The sequence below is a fragment of the Bacillus rossius genome, chromosome 3 (genome assembly GCF_032445375.1).
Source record: "Bacillus rossius redtenbacheri isolate Brsri chromosome 3, Brsri_v3, whole genome shotgun sequence".
NCBI classification, from domain to species: domain Eukaryota; kingdom Metazoa; phylum Arthropoda; class Insecta; order Phasmatodea; family Bacillidae; genus Bacillus; species Bacillus rossius.
The window spans coordinates 26,060,683-26,086,929 of record NC_086332.1 but is presented as its reverse complement, the minus strand read 5'-3'; the positions used below and the strand labels follow the sequence as shown (position 1 = coordinate 26,086,929).

Here is a 26,247-nt window from a genome sequence, read left to right as displayed (position 1 = left end):
CAGAATACTGGAATTATTTATAATTGTCGAAGGGTAGTTTGGCTTGAAAATCTGTGGCTGGCAAATTTTGGTTCACTGGAGTGGAAGTGCTTAGGCTGGCTTGACCAGGTGTGTAAGAAGGGCAAATGAAGGGTGAAAACATTCTATTGGAGAAGGGGGTGGGAGTGAAGAAAAATTTCAGGGAGTCAGCGCTGGAGGAATGTGAGAGATGGTGATGTAAATAAAGTATTGGTCTTGTGGCCTTGAAGGCTTTTAGAGCAAGGGCAAGTGGACAGGACAAAGGAAATTTTTTGTTTTGAATGCTGAATCAGCAAGGGACCTCCAAGATACTTAGTTATCTTTTTTCTTCCTGCTTCCTGAAACTAAGATAAATGTATCATCTCTGCATCCCACTGCCCCTCCAGCGCTATGATAATAATCTGCCGCCCAGTACCATCATTTTGGGTATAGCATACAATAATTTGTAGCACTGAATCCCTATAGTATACCATATTATCTGATGCAATGTACTATATGGTTCAGAGAACCATTATCATTGTAATTTTATGATTAAAGAAAAAATTTAATAACTAAAAATTCATGTATATTTGTGAATAGATACAAAAATTCTGGATTAAAACCATTTACAAATAAGTTCGCGAGTGAATACGAAGCCAAAATACCTTTTAAATCTTATTTAACATTTCCTACTGTTAAATAGTGCTTGGTGATTTTTTGCAAATTCATGAGTCTCAATATTTCTGGGTCCCTAGTTATAAGTGATGTAAAGCTGTAAACGACATAGGTAATACCTACAGTTAATTAGTATTAGTATTAGACAATTATAATCATGGTAGTTTATTTTTTTTATTAATTTTTAAAAGTAAATTGAGTCTGTATTTTTTTCTATAGGTCTACTTTAAGTTGAAATGATCATTCCTGTCTGCTAGTGAAAACAGGGACAAAAAGGTTCGGGATCTCGTCACAAATAACTACGTATGTTTATGTTCTGACACTGCCAGCCACATTATCTATCCATCTGGGCGGGCTAGCGGCTAGAGCAAGGCGGTGAAGGTGTCACCTGCAATTTTCAAAGATTTTCCGTAACATTCACTTGTCACATGGGGTTTCAAGTGAAGTAAAAAAAAGTACGTGTCTTGGTCGTCGATGATACACTGCAGCATTTTACCAGGAGTCATTGTATTTCCATTGGGGAAAGGTTTAGCTAATATGTTTTCTGTGGTACCAGTATTGACATTATATTTACGGTTCTCCAAGCCAGTTAATTTGCTGAGAACCGCCGGAACTGAGAACCGAGAACAGGGACCGACCCATCACTAGTCTCTAATAATAAGGGTTGAATTTTGTGTAAACAATTATATTTTTGGTCCAGAATTTGGTATTTAAGCTTTAACCAAGATAAAGCTGTGTGAATACTTACCCTGATTGGAAATAATATAGGGAACCAGCTGAACATTCCTTCAGTGTGGGTTGCAGGACATATGCTGAGACTGACACAAACATTTGTGTTCTGATACAGAATTGTGTCAAAAAAACCTGAGAATCCATGGAGGATGCTCTTCTGTGAAACCTTGAAACTGAGGCACTTGTACCTTGAATTGTCAATTATTTCATCTGCAAAATTTAAAAAATATATATATACATATATATATATAATGTAATAAAAACACTTTGACCCTATTAAAAATAATTATTTAACTCACTTAGTATCCATTTGTGGTAAGTCATAAATTGCTGGAAGGTAATTATTATTTTATGTAACACAATTTCGGAATAAAAGCTTTCGAGTATCTAAGATTAAAATGGACCCTAGCTTACTTGCGAACCAATTCATTGCTCATACATGAGTCATGCCAGGGTGTTAGGACTTAACCCACGAGCCTTGTCACAAGCACAACTTATAAGTAGGGACAAGATTATATGGTGAATTGTGATAAAATCAAAAAGCATGTCAAAACACAGAATAGCACCAAAATGCAAATTAATAGGCCTACAACATATAGCACCGAAATGGATGTTATATCATTCAATGAAGGTAAATTATTTAGCTTGGAGTTAGTATCAAAATGTATGTACTAACTAGATTGGAAAATTTTTTTGCTTTTATTTTATATATTACAACTGTTTGGAACATTTTACATACTTGCTGATTTATTTTTATTCCCAGTAGTCAAGACATGCTTATTACTTATTACAAATTATTATATTGTTAAAATGCATCATGCATTTAGTCAAAATTACACTGTTTTGGTGAAGAAAGTATCATTGAACAAGTAAGTGTTGTATTTGTTGAAAATTGTGCTATCTTTATGAATAAACAGAGTTCATAAAAAAAATCTGTTTTAAAAAACAAAATGGCCTAAAAATAAAATTATAAAATCTTGTCTCTACTAATGGGTCATAAAAATGTATTTCAGATTCATAAAATAAAAAAATAAAAAAATAGTATTCTTTGTAACATCCAATTCACTTTTGAAAGAGCCAATATGCAACAAGATTTTGTAATAAAATACCTCTGTTTGGATGGGTAAATGTGAACAGCTTCTGTGTTTCCGCCAACTGGTACTTGTTTTGAAGGTACACAACATATGGCATCTCAAATGGATGAACAGGACACTTCCTTTCCCGATCGTCCTTTTCTCTCGACAAGCGAACTTCATTGTACAGCTTGGAAGACTGAATAGGACAAAGGTACGACGTGTAACTCATTGGTATACTTATTCCATCATCTGAAAAAAATCAAGTAATTTTACAATTTTCTGCTTGCAAGCACTGAGCTTCAGTCTCCAATTCACAAGCAAAATTTTAAATGTTTGTAGCATTGCAGTATACATGCTTTTTCTACTAATAAAATTGTTACTAAGAACAGGTTAGGTTGTCAGTATATGTTATTCTGAATTTATAATTATTTAATAATCATGTTTCTTACATCCTTTCAACTTTGTTTTGCTACTTATAGTTACCTAATATTATGTGTAATGAGTTTTTTCTATTATTTATTTAAATTTAAATATTGTATTATAACTATATTACATTTTTATTAGAATGCAGATGTTGCATAATGATTCTAGAACAAGGGACTGTGTCTGGGGTGATGTGTAGAAAGAGAGAGGCATAAGAGGCCTGTAAGTGCAAGTGAGAAAGAAACGGTGATTCCCCAGTAAGAGAGAGACTGTAACAATATCTCGTCACTGCGTGGGAACTGGAGGAGAACAACTCTCCCACGGTGTTGGAGAGAGAAGGAGAAAGTGAATTCCCTGTTTCTATGTGTGGAAATGGTATTCACTGTATATGTTCTGTGTTCTGATTGGTTTTTAATTGTTAGTGTGAATGAAGAGTGTATGTGATTTGTCGGTGAGGTCATGTGACTGTCCTTCCTGCGTGGAGGAACCAGTACCATGATTTCACCAGTCGTCTGTCGATCGCTGCACAACGAGGGCGCGTTCAGTGGCTTCTCACAAATTATGTAGTAATTGTGGAATAGAAAATTTAACGTCGGTAGCTAGAGCCATGCCGTTTAATCATCTGTTGTTTTGAAACCTTTTGGATATTTTTAATTAGAAATTGCGGCTACCGACGACGGCGTTTTGGCTCATGGCGAAATTCATTTTTGCTGGGTGCGGCCGCGTTTGAGGCCGCACTGATTTCGTGTACTTACAGTAAAACGTTACTGAAGGACTTAACCTAAGCTACTTTTCGTTAATTCTCATCGCCCGAGCTGCGAGCAATTCTCGACAGGCGGATGTACGAGTTGAATGAGTGAGAAAGATTTTGAAAGTGATTGGATTCGTCTGTACAGCATTCTATATTGAATAATAAAACAGAAACTACAATTGGCGCTTAACATCTTGTTATTTTTGTATATAACGAACCGTTATATGTTGATTGAAATCACTTCTTGAAAGAACTAATTTAGGGTAAGTACGCGAGTATACAGAGCTAAACAAAGTTAACCAATTAGGTACATAAATGTGTACTAATTGTTTGGACAAGAGACAATTAAATTCATATCAAAACTTAAAATAATTAAAATGTATGAGTTCAGTTTTAAAACTTATAACTGTCCAACTAGCTTAAAATAGGTCTAGCTGTTACATGCATAAACACTCGAACAAATTTTTATTGATTAAGTTCCAAAAATAAATGTTACTGTCAATGATTGATAACTGACATAAAGTCACTCAGACACAAACTGTTTAAGCAACTCACAGTATACACACGGAAGAACTTCGTCCTCAGAACAATGATGACTAACTGACCATCATTGTGGGATATTACTGACAACTGTGGCCAAAATTTCCAAATTAAAACTTCCAAAAAAAAAAAAGTTAAATATAGACGGTATAGCCTCAACCACAATTGCAAAATTATCTGCCTCTAAATTCCTCAGTTTTGAGCCATCACCGTATGCACAACCTTTAGGTATCTTGACAAGACTGACTAACATAGCCACCCTTTGTTTCCAGAAGGCCAAAGGCACTCATGACGTAATTTCTAACCAATCACAAAAATACACATAAAAATATTGGCCAATTCCAGCACATAGCAATCAGCATATCAACCAACTCACGAGCCTTTCCCACGCTCACAGAATTCTCGTGTCTATCACTGTCTCTATCCTGACTTCCTTGTCACGAGATGCATCATTCCGCTTTCAGACCATAGAAAATAGTCCGAACTAATACATAAGCACATAAAAACTTAATTAATTAATGTTGTCTTCTTGTCTTATGTGATTAAGATACATGTCACTACTGCATGGAATGAATATGTACACCAAGCAAAACTTATTCAGCTGTTAAGAAGAAATAGGAAGAGATATTTTAAAAATGATTAAGCCCTATCATTGTTCTTATTTTAATTTAACAACTTGACTGGTGGCACACCCCTGAGACTTAAAACACTATACAATAAAAAAACAGCAAGAAAGAAAATATTATTCGTAGTTTTGTGAAACCGGCTTCAGTAGATTTACTGCTGCTATAATAATTTTCTATACAGCTTATTTATAGTTATTTATATTGTGTGGTGTTCCAGCCATTCTAATACACTTTACAGAAATTATCATTATTTGCGTTCCTGAATCCTTACTGTAATTCCCACATCCATTGTCACCAGATATAATTGAGGAAAATCACAAGTATGTACAGCAGAGACTGAAAAGTGACATACAGAACAAAAATGTGGACTTGAAAAAAAAAGTATAATGCAAGCTAAAGTTGGAGGAGATGGAGGGGAGGAGGTTGAGACAAATTACCAAGCTCATCTAGTTAATGGCTGGAAAAACTGCACAATACGATGAAAAGTACATTCACATACCTTTAAGAAATTTTTGTGCCCCGTCCAGGCACTCAGGAGAGAGCTCGTTGTCACCAAAGGAACCGAGAAGTTCTGAAATAAGAATGTCTGCCTTCTCTGGAGGATCAAACTCCCTCATGTCGCAAGACACCACGGTTACTTTATCTTTCCATAGTTCCTCTTTTTGAGCCTGCAAACTAACAAAGGCAGCGTTTTAGCACTTCTGACATGACATCCTTGATAAAGACTGGCACAAACACAATTAAGTTTCCACATCAAAGTATTAACCACAATAACCTACTCTCAGACACAGCAAACACAACCACTTATTGAAATGCGCTGTTACAAACTAAAGCCTAAGTTTCACTTTACCTCACAACTGCATTTGGATTCTTCTCGACTGCATACACCTTGATCCTCCTCTCAGCCTTGTAGGCCGCAGATATTGCAGCACGCACTAGGGGTCCCCTGCCTGCCCCCACTACCATTACTGTACTGGAACATAGTCACACCTCGTTAAGTCCACTGTTACATTGTTACAAGTTACAGAAACACTACCACAGGTATACGAGTCTAGAACCATTTAACTTATTTGGGCCAAATACAACAATTCAATATTTTAACATAATATATCCCTCATTATTAAATATTTTCAATTTGGAAAATACGGCCGTGTGCAAATACCTGCTGGCTCTATTACACCCTTTACTGCCTCCCTCTTCCCCCTTTCAAAAATTAAGATCCTGATAAAGATATATTCTGGAGGAGCTGTGAGTTTAAAATAACAATTATCAGTTATATTGTAACTCAAATTAATTTATTCAACTCAAATTATTTTGAGAGACATTCGACACTTGAGAATGGATTAGTTCCAGAGTTATGGGTGCACCAAAGTACACAGAAGTGTCGGTCGAGACTTCATCATAGGCTGGCTGAGGCCAAGCAAACATAATATGGTTTGTACTTTCTTAAGCAATCAAAAATTTAAAGAATATTTAAGGATCCCTTTACTTTATCACCTTCATCACTAGCATGAGATAGAAAACTATTTGTAATATCACAATATTCTCAAGAAAATAACAAAGTTAAATAGTTAATGCAGAAAAAAATATTTTATTGGTTAGCTCAATTCTTAGTTACGTAAGCCCCTATTGTTTAGAATTGGAACACATTTGTCTAACCCAAGCACAGTGTCAATCTGAAATTTGTAGCCCTAATATTTAATTGAATCACAAATTACATTTACTTTTATAAGTTCAAAGTAAGACAATAATACACACCTTTTGAGTTTAAATATGAGATACCATATATGAAAAATGAATTCAAAACATTTTATACATAAAATCTAATCACATGGCCCGAAATTCACCAACTGAACTGCACATATGCAAAGTCCTGTTTGCTGCCAAGTCAGAAAAAAAATTTAACTATCCCCATTTATTCATCACTTATATGCTATGTCATTATTAATTAAGCAGTTTTTAAGGATTCATTGTGAAATTTAAGGACTTTTAAAAGCACTTATTCAATTAAAGACAAATTAAGAACTTTTTACAGATATTAAGGAAGCATACTAACCCTTTAGTATACTTAAGTAGGGAAAAGATTAAACGGGAAAAAGAAATAACATTAAAAAGCAAGTTAATATAACGTATTACACTAAAAACTAATTAATACATCATAAAGCTCCAAAAAACAAGTTAAATCATGAAATCAAGCAGCATTTAACCAAAACTTAATACATATCACAATCAAATTAATATTTTAACAATTGAAATTCAAGTAATAACATTATTTCCATACAATATTGTACCAAACTTCTGACAAAGGAATTAATTTAATATGTTTGACTATGCATATCATATAGAATCACTTTTAAACTACATATACTCACAGATTTATTGTTATTGTTCTAAATTTATCATTTTAGAAAAACTTAATAATAAATTATTTTATTGTAAAAAGACAGATTGTCAAGTATCATCACTATACCATGTAATTTGGGAGGATAATTATTACAAAACATAATTTATGAAAATAAAAATAACAACACCGAAAACCTTTTTCATAAAATTAAATTTGTTTTACGTGAAAAATTATATCTTGTATCTACTCTATACCTATAATGTATTAACCAGTCACATTAACAACATTCCATGCACAGCGGACAATCTCCCTCAGGAAGGTTTGAGCAACAAAAAGAAAAAACATGAAATATCTGTGTTGCTACTGGGTCTGGTATGTACTGTAAAATATTATAGGTTTACAGTTAATTTTTTTATTTAATAGGCTTATCCTAAGTATTAAAGAGCTATTAAAAAACATAATTTAAACCTAAAATATTATATATATATATATATATATATATATATATATATATATATATATATATATAGAGAGAGAGAGAGAGAGAGAGAGAGAGAGAGAGAGAGAGAGAGAGTTCACGCAGTTACATAAATAGGAACTTAAGAGTGATTAGGCCCTGCCATCAATGAAATTTCCATCTTTTTGCTATAATTAAAATTTTTAACTTTTTATCCCAATTTCGGGAATGACAAGGAAAAAAATCTTATCTTCCAGGCAAACTATACCTTGTTGCAACCACATATCTATTAACAGGCTCTAGTCTGTAAGTGCCACAAGGAAAAAATTATTTCACAAGGATGACTACAACTATCATGATAATCACACCAGTTCACAAGTGTTGCTAAGTCCTATAAATAATATGTCATACCAAAAACATTTGCCTGGAAGCTTGATTGCAAGATGACAAGGAATGACAAGGCCTAATCGCCCTTTAACATTGTGCTATAAGCAGTGGTGGGGCCAGAAACTCGTAAAGGCGGGGAAACTAGTGAAACTAGTGTATCAAAGTCTTCCATAAAAAATATTTTATTGTGCAAGTTGCTAAAAGGGAGGGGCTTCAAATAAAAATGTGGAGATCGCTATCTACTGCTGATGCATGGGGCGCATCCCTAGACACCTAATAATGATGTCCATTTGAAGTCTCAGTTCAAACAATAGTGGAACCCAGTATTAACAATCCCATGGGTAGACCCGGAAATTTTGTCGCAAGCTAGAATGCAAACCTTCACACTCTCGCACTGTGTTCATGATTGGCACGCAGTTGTTTGGACACGCCCGTCTACGACCGTGAGCCAATGATGCCCAGCTAGGAGAGAAGTAAGCGAATCAGGTAGTGCCAAATAACATGGATACAAATGTTCTCGCTAAGAAATCAACCAATGGGAAAGTAAACATGGGTCGAGCACACCTATAACTTTATATTCTATCCTGAGGCCAGAAGAATCCGCGAATTTTCCGGGTCTCTACCCATGGGGAAGAGGAAATAAATTTATAATGCAGGAAAATCAGGAGGAACTTATTAGGTTCTCAGGAGATTTATTCCATTTCATTAATTTTTTTATTACTTATTTAACTAGCATGCTATGAAGACTTTTAAAAAAAGTATTTTACTGTTAGTTGTAACTACTTAGTTTGACAGTGATTGCCATTTTAAAGCCTATTTTACAATGTTATTGGAAGTGTTATACAGGAAACTGATGCCCTTCTCTAATAAATAAAATGCTGGGACAATAAACTAGTTGAGACACCAGCATAAAACATGTTTTACTGTATCTAAACTTCAAAAAAAAACATGCCAAAGTCAAATACATATATACTTTAAATTTTAGCTGTTAGCAACTGTTTTATAAATATGTTGTCATCAATTATGAATTTATTATTGAGTAATCACCTCACAAACACCCAACACTAAATAAAAAAATTAAAATAATTTTTCTCCGATTGAATTTTACATACTTACAATTCCTTTTCGTCTTTTTCAGCATACGGTATCCTATCCACTAGTGCACAATAAATAGCACGTTCGTACTCATTGTATTTCACTGGGTCCTTCTCAAACACTTCATAAGTGTGTGTTTCTAAATTATCACTCAGAGGTTGTAACGGACACTGAAGGAAATCTTCATAGCCTCGAGCAAACGAAAGTAAAGGATCCCCAGTGGTGTCTCGTTGCTGCAACACAACACCATTTGTTTTTTTAATTAACAGCAAGTGTGGCTTTTCTGCGCTCAATATAACATTTTGAAATAATGTACTACATTATGCTTTTGGAAAATTAAAACTACACATACTTATACCTCAATAACAGCACATTAAGTACCTGGGGCACCACAAACAAGAAAACACACATACACACACAATTAAATTATACACATTACAAACAATATTATTCTTAAGTAAAGATCAATGGGTGTGCATGAAATCATTAAAATAAAATTTAAAAAGTTTTAATTTTTATTTAAATTGTTAACATGCTCACCAATAATTTGGGAACTTTTTAGGTGGGTACGACATACACACAGGCTACACAGGTACAAAGGACATAATAGTTCCTACAGGCATGCAAGCACAAGACCCAGGTACACACTAAATGCAGGTAGCCAACTGACACTAGCAGGCTCTCCATACCTGCAGGGAATAGCGCATACAAGACAAACACAAAGAACAATACAATTCAAAACAAGACAAAACTGAACAGGCATGTAAATTACATGTAAATTATGTAAAAAAACAAAGAATATATTTAAAATAACAAGAATGTTACATGATCATAAGTACTGGAACAGCAAGTTTAATGATTACTAAGCGGACAAAATCTTATAAAAAAATTAAGTAAGAAATAAAAATATAGGTACACTAGAACCTCGATAATCCGAGCTGGATGGGACCGGGGCCAACTCAGATTATCAGAACCTCGGATTATTGGAAATACGAATAAAAACACACAAAATTGATTTCTAATACATATGTCGATGTTTTAATAAAAAGAAAATACAAACATATTAAAAGGCAGAATAGAAATATATACATAATCATTATTTTTTTAAATAATCTATTATTGTTTTTTGTTTTTTTAATGCTCCTCGCTTCTCAGCTGCTCGTGTGCTCCACTTCTTAAAAAACATTACGTCATTTGGCGTGACGTCATCTTGCTGCTCCACGTATTTGAGTGCCTTTTCTAAGCGTAGAAACCCATCTGCATGGCTAATTTTTTTGTTGGTTTCTTCTTCCTCTTGTTCGTCTTTTTCGGTGTCCTCATCCCAGTTGTTGACCATTTCAATAATTTTCTCATTTGTCAATTCTTCAATTTCATCACTGTCTAACCACTTCTTAACCTCTTCAGCACTGGATTCCATTTCGCAGCCAGGGATTGCCACCATTAAATTCAATAGAGTCATATTATCACAGTCATCTTCAACTGTTTCTTCTTCTTCACTTTGTGAAACTCTCGGTTTTATAAGTTTTGACCAGGATTTCTGTATAGTTTCCTGTTTATTTCTGACCACGCATCAACTAACCAATAGATAACGTCTTTTATATTAACTGTTTTTAGCATATCTAATAATGAAATTTCTTCTTCTTGCAAAATATATGTCAGAAGCATGCGTCTGTACTTTTTCTTTATTGTCTTGGTCCATAGGTTGAATGAGGCTAGTCACATTTGGGGGCAGGAAAACAGTTTTAATTTCATCACTTGACAGCTCTTCTACGTTTGGATGGGATGGAGCGTTGTCAATAACCAACAGTGCTTTTCTCGGTAATTGTCGTTCTTTTAAAAAAGTTTCTACTGAAGGAACAAATTCCTCGAAGAACCAATTTTTAAAAATGGTCGTATTCATCCACGAGTTCTTTTGATTTTTGTATGCGACGGGTAGTGCATTCATATCTACATTTTTAAAAGCTCTAGGTTTTTTTGACTTTCCTATCACCAAGGGACGAAGCTTATGTGTCCCAGAGGTATTGGAACATGGCAGAACAGTAATTCGTTCCTTGCTCTTTTTATGCCCAGGAGCGGAAATTTCGTCTTTGGATGCTAGACTCTTATCAGGTAGCATTTTTAAATTTAACCCAGTCTCGTCACAGTTATATAATTGATCATGTGTGTAGCCCCCTTCTTCGATCATGCTTTGAAATTTTTGAAAGTAGTTTTCAGCACCAGCAGCATCAGCTAAAAGCTTTTCTCCCGTGATATGCAATTGCCGCACACCGTATCTTTTTTCCATTTATCCAGCCATCCTTTACTGGCATTAAAATTGCTTTCACCTTCTTGTAATTTATTACGAAAATACTGCGCTTTTTCTTGTAATATAGGCCCAGAAAGAGGGACACCTTTTTGCCGCTGTGCTAAAAACCATGAAAACAAAGCTTCACTTGTTTTTTCGTACTCACTTTTTTTCATACGAGATCTGGATGTTGTAGCCTGAGAAAGATTTTTTTGAGTATGCCATAACTCCAATTTCTGTCTGTTGCACCTCCAGTCACCCACGGTAACAGCACTCACTCCTAAATCACATGCAATTGTTTTTAGCGGCTCACCTTTATCAACCCGCGTCAGCGCTTCTAATTTATCACTTAATGATATTTCAGTATGTTTTCTTTTGCTCATACCGGTTCGTAATAGAACTGGGACATAACTACATAGATGTGCTCACGACGAAGAACTTATGGGAACTAAAAATTGCCCTCTGGAGGGAACGCAGGGAAGTGACAAGGGGGCGGAGGATCTAGGCCGACAGAGAAAAGGGGTTTCCCCCCAATGTTCTAAAAATAGATTTTTGCGACTTCTGACAGGGGTGGGCCGCTACCTGCTATGTACAGTCACTTATCCAACTCACCTCATCGGGCCTTCCTCCTCAACGTAGCCCTGGCCGTTCCTACGTGTATGTGTGTTTGCAAAATTCGTATTTTTTTCTTTCTCATAACCCCCGAAACTGACTCGGATTATTGGGAACTCGGATTATCGAGACCCTACTGTATGTATATATTTCCTACTAAGCAAAGCCGGAACTTTGAATTTTGTGAATTCAATAATCAATATGAATAAACACAAATGCAATTTTTTGTGCACCAGTTGAAACTTAATGCAAATTCATTCATTTACAGTAGAACCCTGTTATAAAGACCATGGTCCATCGCCGAATTCTTTACTTTGACTTTTCATACCCTTGATTTCTGCACTACAGATTTCTTCTTCAGTAGCAAAACTCAATTTTAAAAAGCCTGGTGAACACCACTTATACTGATGAAAGTGGCCCCCAGGGGGCCTATGTACGAGTTTTTAGTCGCACCAGAGTTGGAAGTCTCAAACAGAATGAAGTTTTGGTATGTTAGAACTTAGAACCATTTGAGACAGGTTAAGTACAACTAAAGTGTTTGTAATGGAAGTTGGCTGATCTGTACCCATAGGCTTGGCCATCTCACATGCGGAATTATGAAAAATGCTAATAAGTAAAGAGAACAGTTGAAAATAAACAGATAGAAATGGCATAAATGTATGTCAGAATCATTTAAAGATAACAATCCATAAAATTATTCATCTTCATTAATAATTCTGCTAGGAATGTTAGCTACTTTCTGATATCTACAATGTATGATTTGCAAACATAAGAACCCTTTCTTGTTCATTACATTTATATCCTTATGGCCTAAAATAATTGTTGTGTGACCATCAAAACAAGCTATTTTTAATATAATTATTATATTTCACCTTATACGAGATCTACATTCATATCTTCATTCTCTTGTATGCTGAATAAAATCTAACCTGTAGGCCTACTTTTGGTAATAATGCAGTGTGTATTTCAAATAAATGGCTATAGCATAAACATACCATATCAGAGTTATTTTAATTATTGATGGGTCACATTCTAATTTTCTCAAATGTATTATCTCGAACAATAAACAATATGCAATTTCCAAGCATTAACTTTTCTCTTTCATAGCAATTACATTCTTGTGGTATAAACTAATTCTTTTGTGAGACTAACATATTTTTAGTATCATAATTGTAATATTTCAACTTATCAAGATAAACATTCATGTTCTCTTAGGCCTAGTTTTGGTTATTTTTTTAGAGAAACTGTGTCTGAATAAAAGAGTGATAAAATTCTAAAAATAGTTTTTTCGGAGTATTCTTCATTACTCTGTAAAGTGGCAATGCTACACTGTAGTAATTTTAATTTAATCTGAAACAATTTATGTAATTTTTTTTTTTTACTCTTTTAGGGAGGAACTGGTAAAACACTAGACTCCCAATTATCCAAGTGCAGATTATCAGGTTTGCTGGTTAACCATGGCATATTTCACTTCCATAAACCATTTTTGAAATTGAAATTGAAATTTTTTTATTTCCGTGTGCGCACAATGGCAACGACACTTGTAAAACATTAAATCCAATGCAGTTAATTAGTAATGCAACAAATTAATAATGTGACAAAACATCAAACAATATTTTGATCTTTCCTCAATAGCTATTTGCTTCCTTCATTGTATTTATGACGCCTGAGTTTAAGCCAACGTTTATATTCCACCATCCCGCACGTCAGGCAAGCAGCAGTAACTGGAGAGAGAATCCAGAAGCTTTCACGACAATTTACCTTGCACCTCCTAGGATATACTAGTTGCAAATCATGGCAGAAACGCATTGTAGAGGTACTTAGTGAAGCACTCATAGAAGTATAAAATTTGTTTTTAAATGTTTTTATTTTATTCTCTGTGTAATTTTATCTTTGCCTTATATTGAAAATTATTTCCAATTTTTGTTCTCTAAGAATATTTCACTCTAGCTTAGACATTAATTATATTACTTTCTATAAGTATGTTTCTTGATTAAAATAATTATTAATGCTTTATTTGATATTGTCCCATGAAATTCGGTGTTACTATATTTATGTATTGTTCCTGAGAGATAACACTTAAGAGATTATTATTTATTGGAGGCTAGGGCACGATTAATATTCTGTTTAAACTATATTTGCGATTTCGAGCTATATATCGATAAGCTCGAAACAAGGAAACTTAAAATGTTTATTTTTTTAAAATTTGGAAGCTTAATTTGGATTGTTCGTTCAACGGCCAAGGGATTTAGATACATTGTTAATAAGTTCCATGTAATTTGAGATTATAGAATCGAAGAATCAACGTGTAAAGTTTTAGTAGCAATTAATGAACGACGAAAACCAGGAATAATATTGATATATTTCAAGAAAACCGGTACTACTAGGTATTAGAAGAGGTAGTGACCAATTATGGAGCATGACATCAATACCGTAGATTGGTAAAGGCAACGTTAATTAGCTTGATACCAGAGAATCAAATATGTCAGTGAAGCAAGAAAGAAGAGATGCCGACCCACGCCGCGAAGGAAGGATGTCGATCAACTAGAGGAGACATCGCGGACGACGGGATCCGAGGCAGCATCCACTACGACGACTCCAATTTTACCGACGTCAGGTTCAGAGGGAGAGGACCGGAGAAGTAACCTAACATTCGACTTCGGCAGCTGCAGAGCCAACATGGAATTACTAATTTGAATCAACGAAGATAAAACTCAAACGTCAAGAATTCAAACCATTATTTAAGAAGAGAGAGCGACGAATATCCAGATTTCAAGAGAGCGTCGAATGAATATAAATTGTATTGAAACTACGAAGAATAGATGTCGTTGATCATCCGGAAGAAAGAAGAATTCAGTCAAATAATGAAAAGTCGCAGTTCGAGCCCGGGAAGGATGACCGTCGTGCAGTCCAGCCCAGTTTCCGCCCGCAGCCCGAAGGATGGAGTCGTGACGGCGCGTATTCCTGCCGCCCTCTAGAGACCAGCGGAGCAACACCAAGTTCGCAGTCTTGACTGAGGCGAACCAAGGATCCTCCGAGAACTTACACGTCTCGTGGGTATTCTGCAGCAAGGTTTGGTCCCTTACCCCATCACCCGAAGACTAGCTGATTAAACAAGTATCCTCACTAACGACGATTTAAACAAGACGAACATTTTCACCGAACTAGAATTTTTTTTTAGTTATCAAACGTACTCTTTGTATAGAAAGACCGTGTACTTGTTCATCTTTAGATTTATCATTTAAACTACGGAATCGCGATCTCGAACCTAATAACATAAGACAGTATAGATGGAACTTGCTATTGAAAGAACATGTTGCTATTTTGTTTGAAGGGTACTGCAAGTTACTTACCCAGTAGTCCACGCTCTGCGGACTGAAGCTAGTTTTAAAATAAATAATAAACAATTGATTAACAATTTAACCTAAAGATAAATTACTCTAATGAAAGAATTGGTAGAATCTTTGAAGTCGAGAATCATAACAAATTCCATCTGTATTTTAACATAAACTATTTTAGTTAAGATATTTATATAAATTGTAATATTGTGTTTGTCGAAGTATGTTGTCACCGTCTGCACAAAACCTTACACGCAAATATAAATATTTCATTGGAATTTGTTTACACGTCATTACCAGGTCTAGCCACGAAATTAGCATTTAACATACTTTTGACACACTGTAATTTTGACTCTCAGACACAAACTTCTAGAAACAATTCTTAAAACTGATAGAGGAAGGCTAGATAAACTGGAATTATTAAGTACATTTAATAATTTACACAATTACACTAGCTGACTTTTCAGTTTAGGTGAACTATAAGATAGGAACACTTAAAACTGAAGATACTCTTCATAGTACTGTATGATAATTTCAACGAGAGTAATGTCTTGATTAAAATGGTATCATAATTGTAATATTTCACCTTATACAAAATAGACATGCATGTTCTTTCACTCCTATCCTGAATAAAATCTAACTCTTAGACCTACCTTCAGCACACTAACCTGATTATAAAACAAATTATTTTTATTAAAATACTCTCTTATTGAAAAAATGCATTTGACTAGCATGGTTTTGATTAGGTTTTTTTTTTACTTGAATGAATTAGGGCGTTACTTAGAGGGGCGTCTGTTAGTGTTTGTCTAGATAGTCGAGGTGAAAAAAATTTAAGAGTTCTTTTTACTTTGCTTTAACCATGGTTTTAGATTATCCGTGAACCACTTGCCAGTCATTACCTCGGATAGTCGGGAGTCTACTGTACTTGTAGAGGTCATTGTACCTTATAATATATCAGGTACAGAAACGAATGCCGTTAGCCATGCCTTCAAAATGCCATTCCATAAAATTATTTATAGATTGTATATTTCAACATAATCAATCGATAAATGTATTTATTTTGAACTTTTGCAAAGCGGCATAGGTTAGATCTGTAGAAGTTGTCTCCAGAGATCCACCCATTGTAGGCATGGAGTTAGTAATTATTATAGGTCACATAGAACATGTTCTGCTTCAAACCAAGTAGTGAAATTGTATGAGGAAAATTTTCATTTCAGCATTGCAACTCTGCTGAGGGTTGTCTCGTATGTGAGTTCACCATTCTAGTCAAGTTTACGAACTGGAAGCCAAGTGATTGAAACATAGGGCTCCAGAAAAACTCTTGAAAATACCACTCAACCAGAAAGAAGCCAGTTCAGTTATTTATAAGCAATAGATATGATTATTTTTTTAAGCATACACATGAAAGAAAAATCTACATAAAATAAAATAAGCTTGCTTTTTGTTGCAAATTTTGTAAAAGATAACAACACTTTTAAGAAAAAATAACTCACCATTTTTCAGTTCGCTAATCATTAGCAATTTTATAAAAAATTTAACTCATTCTAGGTGTTAAAATTTAATACTCGTTTTTGAGAATATTTTGATGTTTGTATTTAAATTTTTTAAACAAAACTGATGCATGAAATGGGAAAGGAATAGGCCTGCCTAGAGTAAACATTTTGGGAAACCAAGGACTTGGCTCTTCTGAAACTACTCACCTGCCAGATGTGATCGAGGTACTGCTGGTAATACATGACGTTGTTGTAATGGACTGCACCCTTCACAACCACCTGGACATCGAGAGAGGCGAACGAACGCAGCAAAGACTGGTGTGGCTTCAGCAGCACCGGGAAGTTCTTCTTGTTAGCCACAAACAGGGACGTGGGCACGATGAGACACTTTATGGGCTCCCCCAACCACCTGTCAACCTCTTCCTTGGACGGTATGTCTGGCGTCAGCTCAAGAGCCAATGCAAGTTTCTTATCGAAGTTACATAAGCCCCGAAACTCATTCCACCTGCAAAAGAAAAATCAAATTTTTCACACAGTAACAACCACAATCCAAATAACTATCCAGATTATAAACAACTGGAAATAATGAGAATAAAAATAATAATGTTTAAAAAATTTTATGATGATAAACTTAAAAGTAAAAACATTTTCATACGCTATTTTAACTTGAATAATGTCTAGGAACTAGGAAACTAGCTAGGCGACCTCGGAAACTTGCTTTATTTCAGCACACCACCACAAGGGGCAGCACAAGTACTTTTAACAGCTGGTGTCAAGTTCTGTGAGAGTGAAACTGTCACCAACTAGCTGTAAAGATTAATATTTTTAGCATAACACAACACACATACCTGGCAAGCATCCTGACAAGAAAAACTCTGCTTACTGTTATCAAAAAAACATGCACACAAAATATGCAGTTATTGTTAGGAATACTAAAAAATTGTCAAAACAATTACAGTTCATTTATTTTGTTTTATCCTTTTTTACTAGTTCCAGATGGCCAAATTAATAAACACTGATATTATAAATTTACAAAAAATAATTGATTTTTTTTCAATTTCTTAAAATAACTGGTGTATGATCTATAAATACAAAAAAAAATTTTAATATGCATTAATTCAAATTACTAAAACAATAAAAACTGATTGTGAGTATGCACATAATTTTTTTTTAGGCTAGTTGCCATACTTGAACAGCATTCAATTTTTTAAGAAGAATATACAAATATTTACAATAAAGATATGAGTTATTGTTAATGATTGCTTAGACAGGACCAGATAAAATATTTTAATCCAGAAAAATGCTTCCCTGTTGGAAACAGGCCTAGTGATGCACATGAAATCACATCAGAGCATCTCTATGTCACACCAGCAGAGGAGGGGAATGTATTAGTCAAAATTATCTGTCGATGAAATTTAACCGAGAAACCTATCTGCAAACAAAACCAAAAACAATTAATGATTGCATGTATTTTATCTTGTTTTGTCCTGTTATAGACTAGATTCCATCTGCAAGATATGTATAGTAATGCAAGACTCGCATCAGCTTGAGCGACAAATTGGGTGATCAACCCAGCTCTTGCGTACAACCAAGTCAACTCTAGGACTGACTCTTACACAATGCGTACAAAAATTAAGGTCAAAATCTCACCATTCCCACGTGTCTTCTCGAAATGGGGCGGCAGAACTATCCTCTGAAACTCCAGAAGAATAGTACTGTTGAACCGAAGATGCTGTGCTCTCCATTCTCAAATGTAACCATATCTGTTCACCAACAATTTTAGATAAGTATAAAAAAAAATTTTTGCCTTGCCAAAACATAATAAATACAATTTTTAGTTTCCAAAACACTATTCTACCATACAAAAGTATAATTAAATAAGTGCTCAAAGCAACTAAGTGTTACTTAAAAGTTCTTTGGTGATTAGTTTTTAAATGTTAAATTTATTTAAACTGGAATAAAAATTAGCTTTCATGGATGCAATCAACACTAAGACGCTGATCCCAGTGATGAGAGAACCAAATATGCCAAAGTTGTCAAATTAATTAATAACATTATCAAAATGGGTTCTCCAAATATTTAATGTCTCACTGCATCAGTTGAGAATACTCTATGAGTATATATTATCCACAGGCAAAATTAAAAGTATGATGAGAAAAAAAAGTATTAATATAAAATACTTGACCCAACAATGTTGAACATAAGAATCGCAGACTAATTGTATTTGTTTCTGCAGTCATATTATACCTCAACACTAAATGTTTAACATTATCAATTAATTAGGTACAAAATTATCTGAACTGGAAATTCCACCAACTTATAAAAAAGGCTTGGAAAAATGTATAAAATAAAAGCACAAAACATCAGACCTGTCAACATTCAAATTTAAAAAATCATGAGGTCCTCGATAAAAATTTTCAGGCGAATAAATACAGGTTAGAAATAAAAAACAACAAATGAGAATCTTTACATTTAAGTGACATACCTGTACATATGTTACATGGTCTCTGCTTCAAAATTTATTTCAACAAATTATAGGTTGCAGATTTAATTTATTTGAACATAATTTAGCGCTGTCGTGTAGTGATCATGCAGGGCCGCAACTAAAAAAGATGTAAAATAACATTCTGCTCATGTAACACTATTATCACTGTTCACAGCAAAATTAATTTTTTTATTGGAAGCAATACACTTCACGTGTTAGTGTTTTGAGGGCGTGAGATGGACCTTAAAATTGTGAGCCTCACACCAAAATCGTGAGAGTTGGCAGGTCTGAAACATTATTTGTGTTCTAAGAGACCCACCAACTGTTACATTTACACCCCTTCCTTTGGCCAGTGCCACATTATCATAATTATAATTTAATAATGTCAATTTTTAATTAGCTCCTCCAAGGGTTTATTTAATTTTGCCCTCGATACAGTTTTGAAACAGACCTGACAGTATTATATTTTGGCTGCAAAACACCTTCTTGTGGCCATTCTGCGCAGCACTCACCCAGTCTTTTGATATTGCCACCCGAGGTAGAAAACTAGTCGCACCCCGAGGTGATCTGTTAGCATCCTCCGTATGTTTTAATAATTATAAATTTTTTTTTAAACTTTCCTCAGGGCCTACTTTGAGTGGTGGACTGTTTTACCTAAGTACTTTAATTTCCATGTACGGATTATTAAACTTATTCGACGACCGCTGACTTAGTCAGGCCACTCAATGTATGTATTCAGGTTCCGTGCTGTTGCATTTTCTCAATGGTTTTTCTTTGAATGGAGATGTAAATAAATTTTACTATGTACACAAATTGCGACCAATAAAATCAGTCTATTGCAAGTTAACAGAGTGTACCTTTCGAAAAATTTCTTGTTTTGATGACGCAGAGGCTGAGGTGCGAGGTACAACTAGAGATCACTAGGGACCCCAGAAAATGGTGAACCGCGAAATACACGAAATACCGCGAAATTGGGCACTATTTCACCGTTTTCACGAAATCTGCTATTTTTTCACAAAACACGAAACTTTGCGCGAAATCCACATAATTTCCATTACCAAGAATGTTTACATTGGTCGGATATTGTAAATAATCTTACTATCGATTGTACTGATATCGCGTAACGAAATCGATTGTAGTTTCAACATGGCGGCAAACGTGTATATTTACGTTGCCGCTATGTAGCAGCGTTACGAACACAATTTTCGTGTAGTTGGTATTAGTTCTCAAAAATTCTAGCGCACAGAAGCGAACACAATATTTACGCTTACATAATAGTTTCATTCTGGCCGAACACAATATTTTTTCGTGTGCGTGCCACTATGGCATAAATGTTTTTACGGTGCAGCTTGCAATAGTGTTTTTTTTTATGACGTCTCGGTTACTCGGTATTAATTTCCAAGCATCTAGTTAGTAGTGCTTATTTTTGTGTTAAGATGCCGAAAATAGTTACGGTTTTCGATCGAGAACGAGAGATGAAGCAGGAAGGATTTTATATATTTGATGTTAAGGATAAGATAATAATGTGTAAGTTTTGCAACGTTCGTGTGGACTGGATGCATCGAGACACATGCCTAAAACACGTTTCTAACGCAACTCATAAAAAAAAATTATGTGCGGCATAAACGTCGACTACCGGTACTGCAAAACAGACGTCTATAGGAGCTGCTTTGCAAACTTCTAAAAACATAGTTGTAAACAAACAAAAATTTATAATTGACTTAGTTCAATGATGGTGGGGGCAAACATACCTTTGGAAAAAGCAGATGACCCAACAGACCATACATTATTTTAATTTCCAAACATAGTAATATTACAACACAATTTAAAAAAAAAAAAAACATTTGGTTAGAAACAGATGGAATAGAACAGGCTAGGGGAACACAGGGTTGCTGTAAAGGAGACAAGACCAAGAAGAAAACTAGAAACACTAAGAACTTTTTAGTGTTTGCCAACTGAGTGCATTTTATGTTTAATATTAAAATTTAAAAAAATTTGAAGCAAAACAATCCTTGTTTGCCAATTTCAATTTTAATTTAATGTATCTCACCAAATTTTTACACAGATTTTTAGCACCGCTTGCTTATTTTTACACCGATTTTTTGCACCGCTTTTGTCATTTTTTTACACCGAAATGAGCCAGTTTTATTTACCATTTTCTGGGGTCCCTACAGATCACTGGCCACAGTCGACCGACGATGGTAATAAAAACTACCCCCACCCCAGGGAGACAGCAAATTAATAAATATATATATATATATAATACATATAATATTTAACAAAATAAATTAAAGTGTAGTTTCTAGCTTACACCATATAGAATGAGTAGAAAATTACAGTTCTTTTTTAAAACCATACAATAATAGTTTTCATTCCCAAAGAATTATCCTGGGGTACAAAAAAAAAAAAGACTGCTCAGACAAATCAGGGACTGAACAGAGTCTAACGACAGATTACCAAGATGCTAGCAACCTACCTGATATATGCAGCCCGCCTGTATCTTGTTGTGCAGTATCCTTGCCAGGTTGACCTGCTGACCGCCACGCAGCGTCAGCATGACCGCGGGCATGCCCAAGTGGTGGGCGTACTGCAGCTCCTGGTTCAGGGCCTCCACGGACAACTTCCGGGTCACCTCGTGTCCACAATCCACGTCGATGTACGGCGACAGTTTGCCCACAGTCATCACCCAATCTGAAAATGAAAAAATATGGTAATATTTTTATTGGGCTTAATAAGTCTTTTTAGACAGAAAGGTCATTTCATACGGATGCATAAAACAAACACTGCAGGAACTTTTGGTGGAGGTATTCGCCATGGAAAACCAAAAAACAGATCAATGGACCAAAATTCTAATATGTGTTTATGCTCATGTTTCGCCATAGCACTACCTAGCTCAAGAGTTTTAATTATATTATTCAGGAAACAAAATTATAGACGCACTGTACTTATATATATTTGAGTATTATGGATTGGGCCAGCTATCTGCAATGGTTTTGCTAGTTTTGCTCAACCCCTAGTCAAAAAATAATAATTAAAATACATATATATTATTAACCTTTTACCTGCCATTGTTCCACTTATGGAACATGATTTTGAGAATTTTTTTTCTACAACAAAATTAAAATATTTCATGAAATAATTTTTTCCTAGTTAAACAAAGTCCATTTTCAATTTACAGATTTTATTTGGTGACATATGATGCATTTCATAAAGGTAAGCAATTTCTCAAAATGGCAAAATCAGATGCGGTGCACACTCTTTATTGTTTTTATTTTTATTTTGCTATAATAAAAATAAATTATCTATTTAGAAAGCTTAGAGTGCCTTAGGAATTGTAAAAGAAATGATTCCACGTATGAGTATTCAATTATAACTTTTACTTATCTCACTGGTGTTCCAGACGTTTAGATGTTCCAGAAGTGGAACATTGGCGGGTTCTGGTTATTGCGGACCACTTTACTTATATGCGTCACCGCACGCCTACTACGCATGCTTCTACTTGCGCCTCGCAGCCACAAACAGTACACGTCATCACATAACTTTCATGCGAGTTACTACCTGCAGTGGAACTCAGTCTGCTCTTACTTAGTTTTCTTTCAACTGTCTAAGAGTTGTGTTATAGAATTATTTGCTGTCATTGCAGTATTTTTAGGTTACCTCTGTGCGTGTGAGGGCTTTTATGGCGAGTGAAACGGTAATTCCTACAGTGAATGACGCACTTGACTACTTGAATTCTTTGAATGATTCTGACATCACTGACAATTCCGATGAAGAATACGACTTGTGTCAGTTATCTCCAGAAGAAAATGAACGATTGACGGATAATGAAGACATTGATGACAACAATTTGGGAGAAGTGAAGCCGACTGACGTTTGTGGACAGGTAATTTTATTTATAAAATCATGTGCATCTGTGTCCAATGAAACGCAGCAAGAATCATTTCCTTCAACTAGTAAAGAGTTGCCTGCTCCTAAAAGAAATTGTAAAAGAAAAGCTAATCCAAAACCTGGAGTGAAAGGTAAACATATCCCGGAAAAACCAAACTGACAAAAAACTAAAAGCTTCAGTTATGTACTTCCTTCTGAAAATCAAGCGAAACTCTGTGATAAATTTCCTAAATTGATATCCCTTGAGCCTATTGACCTGTTTTTTGAGTTCATGAACAAAAGAACAAGAGTTGAAATTGATCAACCTCATCTCCTGAGGCAATATAACTATGACATGGGTGGAGTTGATGTTATGGATATATTGTTGGGATCTTACCGGCCAAAATTGCGTTCAAAAAAAGTGGTGGTGGAACTTGTCCCCCAACGCGCTCAACATGTCTGTTGTTGCTGCCTGGATTGTTCACAAAGAGCTTCACTCCAAACAATCGTGTTTACATCTGGACCATCTTTCTTTCGGCGACAGGTACGTTTAGTTTTTTCTATTTGTTTTTCTATTTTTTTTTTACTTAACATTTACCTAATCAAAAAAATTTGTTGTTCAGATTACAATGGCCCTCCTGCGAATTTCTCCTCGAAAGGAGGGGCCTAGAGTTGGGCCAAAGCCTCGTATACCTCCTTCTCAACGAAAATCAGATGGGCATTACTTGATTTCGGCATCACACGGAAGATGTGCTCATTGTATCTCCAATATGAAATACCAATGCAATGACTGCAAGAAGAGGATCCATATTGAGTATTTTCCATATTTCCATGGACTGAAAGTGTAATAATAGACATTATTGATATGGCTTCACGTGTAAGAGATGTTGTTGCACTGTTGACACATCAAACTCAAAAGCAGCATTGATCTTGGGTGTTACCCCGTATTTCCATAAAAAAAAAGTTTCCAAGTTGATTTTTTATATTTTTCAAATTTTGGGAAATAGCTATTTTATATTGTTATGGATATACATTGTAATGGGTTTATATAGTAATACATATATTTTAAAAACCAATTGACGATTTTTTGTATAACCACTTCCTGCCAATGTTCCACTTCTGGAACATAGCAAAATAAATAGAAAATTTTTTTTCTTGTTATCTATCAATTTTCATTTCTTAATGAAACATTAAGTAAACATAATTCGCAGGAAAATATATAATTTTTGGGGGGGGGATCTTAGAATGGTAGGTTGTTTATCAGCGAGTTTACGAGTCCTGCACCGATGTATTTTTTGTTCTTACCTGTTCGAGTCATTACGCACAACTGACCAGAAAGTATAAATGTGTTTGATTTTATACAATTACTTTAGTACATAATTAAAGTTAAATTATTTCCATTATGCAATCAACATGAAAATTTAAACTGACAAAAAATTTAAAAATTGTAGCAAATAACCAACATTTTAGTGTGAACACTTACAAGGGCATTTAAGAAGTAATATAAAAATAAGACATGTGGACATCATCATAAAACTAAATTGGGAAAGTTATAATAGCTGTTAGCTCTAATTCCTACCTACACCAAATATTAAATTTTTACAACAAAATTAGAATTGTGGGGATAAACTAACATTTATAAAACTCTTCAAATTTAAAAACAAACTGAAAAATACAGAAACCAAATTTATACGACTAACACAGAATATAGCTCTGAGATCCATAACTCCATTATGAAGATGGATTCAAAACAAAAACCTTAGTTATTTACCTGTGCTAACCAGAACCAACTCTGATCTGGTGAATGCTCCATCACGATTCTTTGCCTTTCCCTTTATAAACTCTCTTTTGAATCTTGGATGTACAATCGGCAAACAGACAAAGTCAAACCTGTGAACAATTTTTGCATTATTACTGAAAGTAACATTTTTATGATAAGCAATCTTTAGTGTTCTAAGAGAAGGTAATATTGAGCTAGAAGTATTGTAGAAAAACACTCAACACAATGTGTTATGTGTAAAGTAAATAACAAAAAAGAAATTTGGCCCTAAGACTTTAAAATAAAATTATAGAAAACATTTTACACTGCAGAAACTCGCAAAACAAACATTCACTGACATATATACCTAGTGTCTTGTTATGTCAGACACCGGACAAAAAAATATAGTCATCCTTGTGTATACGCACAGATGGATCGTTAAGCCAGTAAAATGGCACAGCGAATGAGTCCTGTACTCAACCACACGCGCACTGCCTCCACGTGAGCATAAGGCAGTAGTGGTCAATGAGACATTGATGTTTCAAGCGGACAGTGTATGTCAATATGGATAGATGTAAGGATGTGACTAGTGGAAAAAAAAAAAAGGGGAATCGTGTTTGGCCGTGCCAATGGCCATACGGTGAATAAAGTTGCTGGATTTGTTGGTGTTTTGCAGGGGACTGTTCAACATGTCTACAAGAAGTAGTGTACAACATGTGGCCATGAAAATCGTCAGAATAGTGTTCAGAAAAATACCATGACTGAGGGACCAGAAACGCGTTTCACGGCTTATGAATCAAAATCGCTTCCAAACCAGACAGGAATTGCTGCAGTCAGTAAATCAAGGTCCAGTCCTACCTTTGAGCGAGAGAAAATTGCAACAGGAACTGCAATGAACATTTGGAGTCGGACACCTCGCAAGAGGCCATTGCTCACACAGACACATATCTTCAATGGGCTAGACATCATCGAACATGGACAGTAGATGACTGGCGGAACGTAATGAGGTCTTTATTCCAATGACGCATATCTTAAGAGTGTACCGAAGGTCAAATGAAGCATTTCATCCTGGATGTGTGCAAGGTCAGGTTCAAGCCGGAGGTGGGTCTGTGATGATTTTCGAGGGTGTTTTTCGTATCATGGAATGGGAAAGCTCACTGTGGTGACCACTAACTCCAACCAGCATGTTTATTTAAACATTCTGGATGATCAGGTGTTGCCTTTCAGTCAACCTCTGCATGATGAGTATACCCCGATTTTTCAAGATAACAGCAAATTTCATAGGGCTGGACACACGTGTGACTGG

General features: G+C 35.0%; 1 protein-coding gene across 3 annotated transcripts in view; it reads right to left on the bottom strand.

Moving 5' to 3' along the window:
- LOC134530401 (protein arginine N-methyltransferase 5) overlaps window positions 1-26,247 on the bottom strand; it is a 53,672-nt gene that overhangs the window by 13,448 nt on the left and 13,977 nt on the right. For 2 of the 3 annotated variants that reach the window (XM_063365192.1, XM_063365194.1), the window contains exons 3-11: window positions 24,954-25,072; window positions 21,792-22,006; window positions 18,481-18,593; window positions 17,038-17,335; window positions 9,125-9,336; window positions 5,671-5,793; window positions 5,320-5,495; window positions 2,514-2,729; window positions 1,421-1,614 (exon numbers count right to left, since the gene is read on the bottom strand). In XM_063365192.1, the coding sequence (XP_063221262.1) occupies window positions 1,421-1,614; window positions 2,514-2,729; window positions 5,320-5,495; window positions 5,671-5,793; window positions 9,125-9,336; window positions 17,038-17,335; window positions 18,481-18,593; window positions 21,792-22,006; window positions 24,954-25,072 (1,666 nt within the window). Of the gene's footprint in view, window positions 1-836; window positions 1,615-2,513; window positions 2,730-5,319; window positions 5,496-5,670; window positions 5,794-9,124; window positions 9,337-17,037; window positions 17,336-18,480; window positions 18,594-21,791; window positions 22,007-24,953; window positions 25,073-26,247 lie in introns of those variants that run through there. The other variant, XM_063365193.1, reaches the window with a different exon arrangement.